This window comes from Cherax quadricarinatus, chromosome 5, assembly GCF_038502225.1.
Source record: "Cherax quadricarinatus isolate ZL_2023a chromosome 5, ASM3850222v1, whole genome shotgun sequence".
Classification (NCBI taxonomy): Eukaryota; Metazoa; Arthropoda; class Malacostraca; order Decapoda; family Parastacidae; genus Cherax; species Cherax quadricarinatus.
This window is the reverse complement of record NC_091296.1, coordinates 5,684,225-5,699,324: the sequence shown is the minus strand read 5'-3', so window position 1 is coordinate 5,699,324 and position 15,100 is coordinate 5,684,225. Positions and strand designations below refer to the sequence as shown.

General features: G+C 44.1%; 1 protein-coding gene across 5 annotated transcripts in view; it reads right to left on the bottom strand.

Annotated features, from left to right (window-relative positions):
• Positions 1-12,472: 12,472 nt before the first annotated feature.
• The window catches only part of LOC128684938 (hemicentin-2), a 152,341-nt gene continuing 149,713 nt past the window's right edge, over positions 12,473-15,100 (bottom strand). For 4 of the 5 annotated variants that reach the window (XM_053771306.2, XM_070099488.1, XM_053771307.2 and 1 more), the window contains one exon: positions 12,473-13,208. In XM_053771306.2, coding sequence (XP_053627281.1) covers positions 12,910-13,208 — 299 coding nt within the window. In that variant the 3' untranslated portion in view covers positions 12,473-12,909. The remainder of the gene's footprint in view (positions 13,209-15,100) is intronic. The other variant, XM_053771305.2, reaches the window with a different exon arrangement.

The window sequence follows — 15,100 nt, the reverse complement described above, 5'->3', positions numbered from 1 at the left end:
AGAAGGGAAGGTAAAGAGAGAGTAGGAGAACGAAGACGACGTTGGAGGTAAATTCTGCGTGCTCGTTGATAGAGAGGGCAGTCTAACAGAATGTGGCTAATCGATACTGGAACTTGACACTGCTCACAGAGAGGAACAGGGTGCCTCTCCATGAGATACCCATGAGTAAGACGAGTGTGGCCAATGCGAAGGCGGGAGAGAGTGGTCTCCCAACCTCGGCACTGATGACAAGAAGACGGCCAGTAACCTATGCTCGGTTTAATAGAATGAAGTTTGTTACCGAGCAGAGTTGACCAACGTTGTTGCCAACGGGTGCGAAGGTGGGTAGCTATTGCAGCAAAATAGTCCAGAAATGGAACACCTCGATAGGAAATTGGTAGGTCATATACTGCTGACCGCGCAGCAGTGTCTGCCTGTTCATTGCCCTGTACGTCGACATGACCAGGGACCCAACAAAAAACAATATCTTTATGTTTGGTAGAGATACGGCGTAGCCAAAGTTGGATACGGAGAACTAGGGGATGAGATGTATCAAATTTTCGTATAGCCTGTAGAGCACTAAGGGAGTCTGAGACTACTACAAATGATGACACAGGCATAGATGCGATACGAATAAGTGCTGCAAGAATGGCATACAGTTCAGCAGTAAAAATGCTAGCTGAAGATAGTAAATGCCCTCGTACGACGCTGTCCGGAAACACTGCTGCGAATCCGACGCCGTCTGAAGACTTAGAGCCATCTGTGTACACAGCGGTGGCATGAGAATGAGAGTGGAAGTGATCAAGAAAAAGAGAGCGGGAAGCCACCGTAGGCAGTTGAGCTTTCGAGCAAGGGAGTGAGAAAGAACAGACCCGAACAGCTGGAATTTCCCAGGGGGGTAGGGAAAAGTGAGATGCTACATGAACATATAAAGGTGGTAACTGAAGGGAAGACAAGAGTGAAAGTAGGCGAAGAGAAAAGGGACGGAGCAAACAGGGGCGGCGAACGAATAAAGAATGTCTACTAATATCGGTGACCATTCTATAAATGGAAGGATTGTGTAGATCGTGAGAGCGTACATAGTAACGAAGGCAATGGGCATCACGGCGATCAGACAAGGATGGAACATTTGCTTCTGTATAGAGGCTCTCAACAGGGGAAGAGCGAAAAGCACCAAGGCACAAACGTAAGCCTTGGTGATGGATAGAGTTAAGGCTAGAGAGAGTAGCAGGAGAGGCCGCGGAATAAATCTGGTCACCATAATCGAGTTTCGATAAAACGAGGGCTGAATGTAGGCGAAGCAGAGTTCGACGATCAGCTCCCCAGGAAAGATGAGCAAGGGTTTTAAGAAGGTTTAGCCGGCTGTGACAAGTTGCCTTCAGAGAGGTAATGTGAGGTTTCCAGGTTAACCGACGGTCAAAGAGAAGGCCTAGAAACCTGACTGTATCACGTTCGGGGATACGGGAGCCATAGAGATACAAAGGATGATCGCAGATAACAGAGCGTCTAGTGAAAGTAATTTGGTGAGTTTTGGTACTTGAAAATTTAAACCCATGTGTGGTGGCCCAAGTGGAAACACGGTCGACCGCATGCTGGAGAGAAACTGCAATAAGGTGACAGTCAGCGCCTGCACAAGCAATAGCGAAGTCATCAACATAGAGTGATGACCAAATATTGGGTGGAAGAACAGAGGCCAAATCATTTATAGCAAGGAGAAAAAGTGTTGTGCTTAGAACACATCCCTGAGGGACACCTTCAGCTTGGACGAAGTCCGGGGAAAGAACATTATTGACTCGAACACGGAAATGTCTGTCAGTTAAAAAGTTCTTAAGGAAGGATGGTAGATTGCCTCGGAGGCCTAAGGAATGGGCCTGGGCCAAAATATTATACCTCCAAGTTGTGTCATATGCCTTCTCAAGGTCAAAAAATATGGCAATAACTGAGTGATTATTCGCAAAGGCATTACGAACATACGTATCCAAGCGTAGTAAGGGGTCTATGGTAGAACGACCCTTACGAAAGCCATATTGACTAGCGGAGAGACTGTTGTGAGTCTCTAAATACCACATTAAACGTCGATTTACGAGGCGTTCCATCACTTTGCAAACTGCACTTGTAAGAGCGATGGGGCGATAGTGGGAGGCATCATGTCCTGTAGTACCCGGTTTGCGGAAAGGGAGAACAATGGCAGATTTCCACAGCTGGGGAAGAACTCCTTGTGCCCAAATAAGATTGAAGAGGTGTAAGAGGACTACAAGGGCTGACCGATGTAAATGTTGTAACATACGAATATGAATGTCATCAGGCCCAGCTGCCGATGATCGGCAAGCTGAGAGCGTTGCCTCCAGTTCTTGAAGTGTAAAAGGCACATTATACTGTTCTTCTCCGAGAGAAGAAAAGTCCAAGGGTACTAACTCTCTGGCAGACTTTGAGGAAAGAAACGAGGGGCATAGATGGAGCCCTCGGGAAATACGGACCAGATGTGTGCCAAGTTCAATGTCAACGTCGAGAGGTTTTGCTATATCAACACCAGTGACCCGTAGAACAGGAGCCGGGTCAGGAGAGTATTTACCACTCAATTTCCTCACTTTTTTCCAGACTGCACTCATAGAAGAAGCAGAGGTGATGGTGGAAACATAGTCTCGCCAACAAGTGCGTTTAGCTTCACGGATGACACGGCGAGCGATCGCACGCTTCTGCTTAAAATCAACAAGTCTCTCAGCGGTTCTATTGTACCGGTACCTGCCCCATGCAGCACGTTTCAAACGTACTGCACGAGCACAAGCAGGAGACCACCAAGGCACGCACTTCTGAGAATGCCTGCCTGAGGTTTGGGGTATAGAATGAGAAGCTGCGGTATAAACTGATGTCGAGAAGATGTGTAGGAGCTCATCAATGGAGGATGAAGAAGGAACCTCACTAAAAGCAGTGAGGTGTGAGTAAAGATCCCAATTTGCCCGATCAAATTGCCAGCGAGGGCTACGGGAAGGTGGTGAATAGGAAGGAGAAGTAAGAATGATCGGAAAATGATCGCTGTCATGTAAGTCTGGTAGAACAGACCAGGTGAAGTCTAGTGCAGTGGAGGAAGAGCAGACTGATAGATCGATGCAAGAGAGAGTATGAGTACGAGGATCAAAATGGGTGGGAGTACCCGTATTTAAAACATGGAGGGGGTGAGAGGCAAGAAAAGCCTCCAACTGAATGCCACGTGAGTCACAATGAGATTCCCCCCAGAGGAAATGGTGGGCATTAAAATCACCAAGTAACAGAAGTGGTGGTGGTAAGGATGAAACAAGAAAGGCAAAGTCTGGGATAGAAAATGCTCGAGAAGGAGAGAGATATAAAGAACATATTGTAAACCACTTATTCAAGTGGATACGGGCTGCAGTGTAATGCAGCGAGGTATGGACAAATAGTTGACAGTACGGAATATCATTGCGTAGAAGAAGGGCACTTTCATTAAAGGTCCCATCTGAGAAAGGATCCGAAGAATACAATAAATTATAGCCTGAGATAGGTTGGAAAACAGCCGAGTGTAATTTTGGTTCTTGTAAGCAAGCACCAACAGGGGAAAACCTGGAAAGCAACATCTGAAGCTCACCCCGATTACCCCTGAGGCCGCGGATATTCCACTGTAAATAGGCCATGATTGGCGATGAAGAAAATATCAGGAATCTGTAGGTAAAGGCACCTACGGACTAGAGGGGTTAGAAAAGTCAACGTGTGGTGGCATTGGAAGATGTTCAAGTAGCGAAGGAACGGAGCGTTGCGAAGAATGGGGTTGTGAAGATGGAGGAGAGGGAAGAGAAGGAACAGGAAGTGAATCAGTGTCCATTGAAGGTTTAGTCTCTGCAATATATTCTGAAATGGCTTCAAGTGTTTCTGAATTCAAAGATGTATGGGAAACCATATTGGAGATAGGAGGAGGAGGGTGAGTAAAGATTGGGACAGTAATGGACTGTACCAAAGTAGAGGGGGAGGGAAAAGTGTAAGGGACTGGAGATGAAGTGTGGGGGGGGACAGAAGAGGTAGAAACCTGGGAGGTGACAGAAGAGGGAGAAACTTGGGAGGGGACGGGGGTGGAAGGCATAGTACGAGGAGGAGGGTGAATCTCCACACTTGTAATAGAGCCAGAGAGAGGGGAAGAACTAGGTACAGAGACTGGAAAGGTAACGTGTGGAGGTGGAAGAAGGGAAGGAAGGGGCAAAGAAGATTTGAGCAATGTGGATTTTTTGGACTTCTGAGTAGAGGGGCGATTGGTATTAGGTGTCGTACGAGGTCTTGTCGATACTGGGGCTTGTGAGGAAGGACGCGAAGATGTGAGAACAGACTGAGTTGTAGTCGGGACGTCAGAGCCAAGGACAGCAAAAGGATTAGATGCCGTAATGGCTATGGGAGGGGTAACAACAGAGGAGGCTGCAGAAGATGGGACCCCAGAAGTGGGGGGATGTTTGGAAACACGAGAATAAGAAACACGGGGTAGTCTCCCTTGGAGGCGGAGATGAGTAACTGCCATAGCATAAGGGAGACCTTCTGCCTCTTTGAGGCAACGGATTTCACGTTCATTTAAGTAGACCTGGCAACGGCGGGAGTACGAAGGGTGAGCTTCATTACAATTAAGGCAAGATGGAGGTTGACTGCAAGATGTATTAGAATGGTTGTCGGCACCACAGACTGGGCATTCGGCCATAGATCTGCAATATTTCGCTGGGTGACCAAAACGCCAGCAATTTCTACATTGTTGCGGTGTAGGTATCACCTTTCGAACTTGTAACCGATGTCCCGCGACATATACAGAGGACGGGAGTTCTCGGCTGTCAAAAGTTAAACGAGCCACATTGCAAGGGTAACGTCTCCGCCCCCGGGCAGGAAGGACATAAGTGTCTACTTTGAGGATTGGGAGATCCTGGAGTTCCAGCTGTTCAAAAATGTCATTGCCACATGACTGGAAATTCTGTTGGACTATGGTATGGGGCAGAATGACGGTACCACTACAAGAATTGAGAGAAAGATGTTTTTCAATAGTGATAGGAGTAGTATCGATATTCGAAAGGAGAGAAAGATCATGAGCTTGGGTAGCATTCTGGACAGTGACGATGCGCGTACCGCTCTTGAGAGCGTGAAATGAAATATCTCTGCCAACATGACGCAGGAGCGCTTTGGCAATACTATGGTCAGAAAGGTAGGCAGAAGAAGAAGTTGGTCTTAAAGTAAAGAATTTAGTCCATTGTGTGGTCCGAAACTGAGCGTGGAGAGGGAGTGCTTGACGTGTCGGTCGTTTCCGAGTAGAATGGGAAGGTAACGACGGAGCATCATCAGGAGATTGACGTTGGCGTTTAGGAGTAGGACCGGAGTTGGTCCGGCATGAAATGGGTGGGCGATTCGAAAATTGCCGTACCGTAGAGGGAGAAGCCGGAAGCATAGTCAAAGGAGAGCGGAGTTCAGACAAATCGAAGGAGTCAGTCGAAGCCCCGGTACCTGAAGCGGGTGAGGAAACAGCACCAGCAAGAGGTACAGGGGCATCAGGAGTGTCCGAAGAGTGGTCTAAACACAAGGCAGGGTCAGAATGGGGTGCGGTATCAAGAAGGGGCCCGGGGGTAGTGGTTTCATGGACTAGGGCTGCCATGGTTAGGTTACTCCTTTGCTTTTTGTTTTTAAGAAAAAAAAAGAAAGAAGAAAAGAAAATAAAAACAAAAAAAAGAATAAAAAAAAGGGGGGAGCGGGGAGGAATAGTTCCCAGGAGGAATGAAAGGGCCGGAAATCTCCCTCCGCGCCCAAGAGGACTCGACACCGCTAGTAGCGCAGATGCAGCATGGAACCCGTGCCATACCCTACCCTTCATGCCAGTAAACCAGCAATCCGGGATAGCAACCTCACATCTGCCGAGCTACCTCGGTGGACAAAAGAGAGGGCGGCCGGATTTTTTTTTTTTTATTATCACACCGGCCGATTCCCACCAAGGCAGGGTGGCCCGAAAAAGAAAAACTTTCACCATCATTCACTCCATCACTGTCTTGCCAGAAGGGTGCTTTACACTACAGTTTTTAAACTGCAACATTAACACCCCTCCTTCAGAGTGCAGGCACTGTACTTCCCATCTCCAGGACTCAAGTCCGGCCTGCCGGTTTCCCTGAATCCCTTCATAAATGTTACTTTGCTCACACTCCAACAGCACGTCAAGTATTAAAAACCATTTGTCTCCATTCACTCCTATCAAACACGCTCACGCATGCCTGCTGGAAGTCCAAGCCCCTCGCACACAAAACCTCCTTTACCCCCTCCCTCCAACCCTTCCTAGGCCGACCCCTACCCCGCCTTCCTTCCACTACAGACTGATACACTCTTGAAGTCATTCTGTTTCGCTCCATTCTCTCTACATGTCCGAACCACCTCAACAACCCTTCCTCAGCCCTCTGGACAACAGTTTTGGTAATCCCGCACCTCCTCCTAACTTCCAAACTACGAATTCTCTGCATTATATTCACAGCACACATTGCCCTCAGACATGACATCTCCACTGCCTCCAGCCTTCTCCTCGCTGCAACATTCATCACCCACGCTTCACACCCATATAAGAGCGTTGGTAAAACTATACTCTCATACATTCCCCTCTTTGCCTCCAAGGACAAAGTTCTTTGTCTCCACAGACTCCTAAGTGCACCACTCACTCTTTTTCCCTCATCAATTCTATGATTCACCTCATCTTTCATAGACCCATCCGCTGACACGTCCACTCCCAAATATCTGAATACGTTCACCTCCTCCATACTCTCTCCCTCCAATCTGATATTCAATCTTTCATCACCTAATCTTTTTGTTATCCTCATAACCTTACTCTTTCCTGTATTCACCTTTAATTTTCTTCTTTTGCACACCCTACCAAATTCATCCACCAATCTCTGCAACTTCTCTTCAGAATCTCCCAAGAGCACAGTGTCATCGGCAAAGAGCAGCTGTGACAACTCCCACTTTGTGTGTGATTCTTTATCTTTTAACTCCACGCCTCTTGCCAAGACCCTCGCATTTACTTCTCTTACAACCCCATCTATAAATATATTAAACAACCACGGTGACATCACACATCCTTGTCTAAGGCCTACTTTTACTGGGAAAAATTTCCCTCTTTCCTACATACTCTAACTTGAGCCTCACTATCCTCGTAAAAACTCTTCACTGCTTTCAGTAACCTACCTCCTACACCATACACTTGCAACATCTGCCACATTGCCCCCCTATCCACCCTGTCATACGCCTTTTCCAAATCCATAAATGCCACAAAGACCTCTTTAGCCTTATCTAAATACTGTTCACTTATATGTTTCACTGTAAACACCTGGTCCACACACCCCCTACCTTTCCTAAAGCCTCCTTGTTCATCTGCTATCCTATTCTCCGTCTTACTCTTAATTCTTTCAATTATAACTCTACCATACACTTTACCAGGTACACTCAACAGACTTATCCCCCTATAATTTTTGCACTCTCTTTTATCCCCTTTGCCTTTATACAAAGGAACTATGCATGCTCTCTGCCAATCCCTAGGTACCTTACCCTCTTCCATACATTTATTAAATAATTGCACCAACCACTCCAAAACTATATCCCCACCTGCTTTTAACATTTCTATCTTTATCCCATCAATCCCGGCTGCCTTACCCCCTTTCATTTTACCTACTGCCTCACGAACTTCCCCCACACTCACAACTGGCTCTTCCTCACTCCTACAAGATGTTATTCCTCCTTGCCCTATACACGAAATCACAGCTTCCCTATCTTCATCAACATTTAACAATTCCTCAAAATATTCCTTCCATCTTCCCAATACCTCTACCTCTCCATTTAATAACTCTCCTCTCCTATTTTTAACTGACAAATCCATTTGTTCTCTAGGCTTTCTTAACTTGTTAATCTCACTCCAAAACTTTTTCTTATTTTCAACAAAATTTGTTGATAACATCTCACCCACTCTCTCATTTGCTCTCTTTTTACATTGCTTCACCACTCTCTTAACTTCTCTCTTTTTCTCCATATACTCTTCCCTCCTTGCATCACTTCTACTTTGTAAAAACTTCTCATATGCTAACTTTTTCTCCCTTACTACTCTCTTTACATCATCATTCCACCAATCGCTCCTCTTCCCTCCTGCACCCACTTTCCTGTAACCACAAACTTCTGCTGAACACTCTAACACTACATTTTTAAACCTACCCCATACCTCTTCGACCCCATTGCCTATGCTCTCATTAGCCCATCTATCCTCCAATAGCTGTTTATATCTTACCCTAACTGCCTCCTCTTTTAGTTTATAAACCTTCACCTCTCTCTTCCCTGATGCTTCTATTCTCCTTGTATCCCATCTACCTTTTACTCTCAGTGTAGCTACAACTAGAAAGTGATCTGATATATCTGTGGCCCCTCTATAAACATGTACATCCTGAAGTCTACTCAACAGTCTTTTATCTACCAATACATAATCCAACAAACTACTGTCATTTCGCCCTACATCATATCGTGTATACTTATTTATCCTCTTTTTCTTAAAATATGTATTACCTATAACTAAACCCCTTTCTATACAAAGTTCAATCAAAGGGCTCCCATTATCATTTACACCTGGCACCCCAAACTTACCTACCACACCCTCTCTAAAAGTTTCTCCTACTTTAGCATTCAAGTCCCCTACCACAATTACTCTCTCACTTGGTTCAAAGGCTCCTATACATTCACTTAACATCTCCCAAAATCTCTCTCTCTCCTCTGCATTCCTCTCTTCTCCAGGTGCATACACGCTTATTATGACCCACTTCTCGCATCCAACCTTTACTTTAATCCGCCACAAAGCATACCTCCTTCAGCCACCACCCCCGGAATCCGAAAGGTGGCTTCCAGAGATACACCCGTCGCCCAAAAGACACCCAAAGCTACTCCGGGATACCGGAGAGGGATCGGGACATCCCTAGGCAATCCAGATTCCACGGCAAACTACGCCACCGCCAAGAAACCTCAACGGAATGGGATCGACCCCGGTGTCCTTTCCCCTACCTAGGAACTAGCGCGCCTGTGGGAGAAATCACGAAGGCTAAAAAGAGGAAGGGCAAAAGGGAGGGGTGAGGAGGAGGAGGAGGAATGGAAAAAGGGGAGGATGGGATAGGGGAGGGGAGAATGGGGGGTAATTAGGTTCGGTCTGAGGAAGAAGACCGACAGGGCTAATTCCTCAGACCAAGAGCCTCTTCACCACGCCAAGGAGCCCCCCTTGAAGAGGATTGGAGGGAGAGAGTATGTAGGAGGTGAATGTATTCAGATATTTAGGAGTGGCCGTGTCAGTAGATGGGTCTATGAAAGATGAGGTGAATCACAGAATTGATGAGGGGAAAAAGGTGAGTGGTGCACTGAGGTGTCTGTGGAGACAAAGAACTTTATCTATGGAAGCAAAGAGGGGAATGTATGAGAGTATAGTTATACCAATGCTCTTATATGGGTGCAAAGCATGGGTGGTGAATGTTGCAACGAGGAGGCTGGAGGCAGTGGAGATGTCGTATCTGAGGGCAATGTGTGGTGTGAATATAATGCAGAGAATTCATAGTTTGGAAATTAGGAGGAGGTGCAGGATTGCCTAAACTATTATCCAGGGGGTTTCGGGGGTCGTTGAGGTGGTTTGGACATGTAGGGAGGATAGACCAAAATAGAATGACTTCGAGAGTGTATAAATTTGTAGTGGAGGGAAGGTGGGGTAGAGGTTGGCTTAGGAAAGGTTGGAGGGAGAGATTTAAGGAAGTTTTTTGTGCGAGGGGCTTGGACTTCCAGCAAGCATGGGTGAGCATGTTAAATAGGAGCGAATGGAGACAAATAGTTTTTAGAACTTGTCATGCTGTGGGAATGTGAGCAGGGTAATATTTATGAAGGGATCAAAGGAAACCGGCAGGCTGGACTCGAGTCCTAGAGATTGGAAGTACAGTACCTGCACTCTGAAGGAGGGGTGTTAATGTTGCAGTTTTATAACTGTAGTGTAAGCGCACCTCTGGCAAGACAGTGATGAAGTGAATGATGGTGAAAATTTTTCTTTTATGGGCCACCCTGCCTTGGTGGGAAACAGGTGATGTGCTAACAGTTAAATCTAAACAACATAGCATCACTGGCCTCATAAGCCAAGTTGTAACAGCTAAATGGGCCTGTGGGCTACCAGCAGCAACAGCCTGCATGACTAGGCAGTCAAGGCTCTCTGGTCTTAGGTTGGGCTGTGAGGGGTAAAAGGAACCTTGAAACCAGTTTCAGGTATGTTCCAGGTAGTTGGAGACGACTATATGATACTGAGATACAATATTACTAATTCAAATTATAGTAAACATTCTTAGAGTTGTATCATATTTTCTATCATGAGCTCTTCTTAGTGCTACAGCTATCCCTTGTCCTATGACATTCAACAACTTCAATTAATGTAATGTATGGATACATTTGGGGACATACATAACATAAAACCCTCAACCAACTAACAATATCTTGGAGATTTACCACCATGTGGCAATTCTATGAAATGCATATAGGAGCTTGCAAGCTGCAGAAAACAGTAGCCTGGCTGATGTCATTACTGAGGAAGTCTAGCCAGAGGCCTGGCTGAGAAATTAGAAAAACTATTTGAAACCTGTCACAGGTATATAATTGTAGATTAATATGTGAAAGCAAGTGCATTTAAATCCAATGATTGACACATCAGACTGAAAACTAAGTACTGTACAGATACAGTATTTTCTTATAAATGTACCTGATTGCTTGCCCAGATTTACTAGGGCTTGTCTTCTGGTATTAAAAACATTACTGCATGCCTAAAACCAGATTTTTGTGGCTCACATCTTTATTACACGAGGGATGATTCTACTTATTTTCATTATGAATTTCAAGCAGGAAAGTGATAAATATAACAGTTATTATATATGTACAGGAACTGTCATACTGTATTATTATTATTTATTTTTTATTATCACACTGGCCGATTCCCACCAAGGCAGGGTGGCCCGAAAAAGAAAAACTTTCACCATCATTCACTCCATCACTGTCTTGCCAGAAGGGTACTTTACACTACAGTTTTTAAACTGCAACATTAACACCCCTCCTTCAGAGTGCAGGCACTGTACTTCCAATCTCCAGGACTCAAGTCCGGCCTGCCGGTTTCCCTGAACCCCTTCACAAATGTTACCTTGCTCACACTCCAACAGCACGTCAAGTATTAAAAACCATTCGTCTCCATTCACTCCTATCAAACACGCTCACGCACGCCTGCTGGAAGTCCAAGCCCCTCGCACACAAAACCTCCTTTACTCCCTCCCTCCAACCTTTCCTAGGCCGACCCCTACCCCGCCTTCCTTCCACTACAGACTGATACACTCTTGAAGTCATTCTGTTTCGCTCCATTCTCTCTATATGTCCGAACCACCTCAACAACCCTTCCTCAGCCCTCTGGACAACAGTTTTGGTAATCCCGCACCTCCTCCTAACTTCCAAACTACGAATTCTCTGCATTATATTCACACCACACATTGCCCTCAGACATGACATCTCCACTGCCTCCAGCCTTCTCCTCGCTGCAACATTCATCACCCATGCTTCACACCCATATAAGAGTGTTGGTAAAACTATACTCTCATACATTCCCCTCTTTGCCTCCAAGGACAAAGTTCTTTGTCTCCACAGACTCGTAAGTGCACCACTCGCCCTTTTCCCCTCATCAATTCTATGATTCACCTCATCCTTCATAGACCCATCCGCTGACACGTCCACTCCCAAATATCTGAATACATTCACTTCCTCCATACTCTCTCCCTCCAATCTGATATCCAATCTTTCATCACCTAATATTTTTGTTATCTTCATAACTTTACTCTTTCCTGTATTCACTTTTAATTTTCTTCTTTTACACACCCTACCAAATTCATCCACCAATTTCTGCAACTTCTCTTCAGAATCTCCCAAGAGCACAGTGTCATCAGCAAAGAGCAACTGTATTAACAATTTCATATTCAGTCCTATTCTTGCAATTTTTTACCAAGTTTTATATTTATTGTATTAAATTTTTTATAATAGGCTCCATATAATTACATATGAGGTGTAAATAAATTATTCTGACTGCATTAATATAAAGCTGACTTGTCAAAGGATACTGTACACACAACCAAAGTGCTTATAATTTTTTAAGTTCAGTTTATATACAGATTATTTTAGAAGGTACCAATTATTATTATGTCTTGGGCAAGAGTTAATCCCAAAGGGGTCATAGTGCATGGTCAATGAACCATACTTATGTTGAGTAAACATGTTACTTCTGTATATCTTACGCCCGTACAGCTGTATAGTCCTTGTGGCTTAGCGCTTCTTTTTGATTATAATAATAATAATTACGCCCGTACTTTGTTTTGAAAAATATTGTCACACTAATTATAAAACATGTTCTTTCCTTGATGAAATATTAATGGTAAAGAGAATGTGTATATAAAAACAAAGGTGGAATCAATGGTATATTTGTGAATTTAATTCAACTTGTATTGCACAGAATGCCCTAAGTTATAGCTAAGATATTAGCGATGGTGGAAACTGTGTTCACCACCACCAGCTCATGTCATCTTAGACATAGTTTTCACATCTTACCCTAAAGGCTACTAATTGACGTATTTCATGGTCATGTGTGAAAGGCCATTTATACTCATCAAGTGAACCTTACTTAATTCTAAAAGACCGTGCATTTCACGTTAGAAATAAAATGCCAGTTTGTAAACCGAATAATGCATACTTTTTTGTTCGTGGTCTGCCTCACACCAGGCTTTGCAGATACACACACACAGAAACAAGCTCGTTCACTCTGTCTTACACACACAGACATATACATACTTTAACAACAATAATGTAACAGGTCAGCAGGGGTGGCAAGTACTGTGAAACAGTCTATGGAGAAACCGTGGTGGCTGCTAGCTCTCCCTCCACGTCCTCTTCATCTGTATTGCCCACCTTATTGCCATCATCAGTAACAGAGGCTGGAGTAATGTTGGTCCTGACAGCAGGGACCTGCAGCTTCTCAGCAACCTGGGAGAGGATGTCCTGCGTGTACTGAGCCAGGCCTTGCTGTTCCCTCACTGCAGAATAGATCAACTGGATGGTGTCTTGTAATGCCCTGATCTCATTCCGCAGCTCTTGCATGCCATCGCACAACTTGCCACTTTGCCTTGTTGAGTAACCCCCAGCTGCTGTTCCAAAAACAGAGCAAACACTAAGTGTAAAAGTTCCTAAGACTGCATGTAATGTTTGTATAATTTAGCTAAATCAAAGCATATATTTTGGGCTATTATATAATTACTGTATTACATTCATGGAGGAGCACTAAACTTGTAGGGGTCAAATAGCAATGAGGAATGGGGGAGGGGGGAATGGAAGGCATTCAGACTTAATCTAACGAAAGGGACTCTAGGTCTAATTCTTGGATCAGGAGTCCCAAACCAGCATCAAGGAACCAGTTCTCCTTAGAGCGATATTTCAGTATTAAAGATCCGAAGATAAAACACAAAAACTGTGATAGCTTGGTATACGGGGTCTGTGGAAAACTTTTTTATTAATGTAAAATATCTAAAAAAAAAAAATTAGCATGGTTTGAAATGTTTCATAATTTTCACACAAAAATATACATGAACAGAAGGTTAAGGCAACAGTTTGGAATTTCCTGGACCATTGCCAAGTCATGATTAAACAAGAAAGAGCAAAGAATACCAGAAGTTTAAAAGAGGAAGAAAAAGGGAGCGGTAGAAGAAGCAGCAGCTGTAGTTGTAGTAGTAATATTAGAATTAGTGGGCCAGTAGGCCTGTTGCAGTAGGCCTACTGACCCACAGCAGTGCTGTATGGCTCTTTTAAGTTTAGCACTTAGCATGATTATAGTAATAATAATACTGGTTCATGCTAAGCAGGTCTAGTGGCTGAGTACTGAGGGTAAATTATGTCTCAAGGAGATGGAGATCACAGTAGTTCAACACTAACATCTGTCCCCAAGGATCAGAGGAGTACTGAAGCAGCCCTACTGGCCCAGGCTAGGAAAGAGAAGAATCAAGAAAAGTTAGAAGACAGGAAAGACAAAGAAGATGCAGTAGCCAGGTCACAAGAAAAGGCGAGTTAAGAGCAAATGTCAGGTAAGGTCATGAGTGTTCTGAAGATTAGAGCATTGGACAGTGTATTGAGAAAGTCCTGGCTTTGTTTCAATAGCTGCCTGCCCAGCATTCTTGTTAGGAATGTTGTGTATATGGGCTGATTTGACAAGACAGTATCTGTGAAACCTAGAAGGGTTGATAGTTTTAGCACAAGACAAGGTTACTGAATGGCAATGATCTTTTAACATGACAGAAAAGAAAATTGCTAGTGTTAGCAAAGTGAACACTTATTTTTTGTTCTTTAAGTTTATCAGAAAAATAGTGACTAATATCACTAAGATATTGAAGGGGGCAAAGAGAAGCAGGAAATGGAGTAGATCCAGGAAAAGAGAGATGAACTAGATTACTATGAGGTAATACACTTTGTAGTAACCTTGTTTATACTTGTACTTCTGTCACTGATGCTTCTGGAGTCCACTATTTCCTGCTCCTCCTGAGCTCTTCAGTATTTTGATGAAACTGGCTACTCTCTCTCCATGACAGAAAAGAGCAATGCTAACACAATGCTTTTTTCTGTCATGTTAGAGATCACAGCTATCCACTGAGCTGGTCCTCCACTACAAATATCTACACTTCTAGTCTTCACCAATACCATCTTGTATGAATCAGTGATCATACAAACTTTACTACCATGAATCTCAGTCCTAGTTTGGTTTCTGTAGATACCTGTCTTTTACAAAACACTGTAAAATGTTCTAATCTTCAGAATACTCACGACCTGACTTGACCTTTGTTTTCTCCTCATCTTCTCTTGTGACCCTTCCTCTCTATTTCCATTACCTTTCCTGACTTTTTCTTTGCTTCTTCTTTCCTAGCATGGAACAGTAGGCCTACTATAGTGTTGTTTCTTCTCATGGAGACAAGAATTAGTAGATAATTAGTAAGAGACAATCCTTCTAATACAATTATTTCACCAAAGGCTAGGCTTTATAAAATAAAGCCCA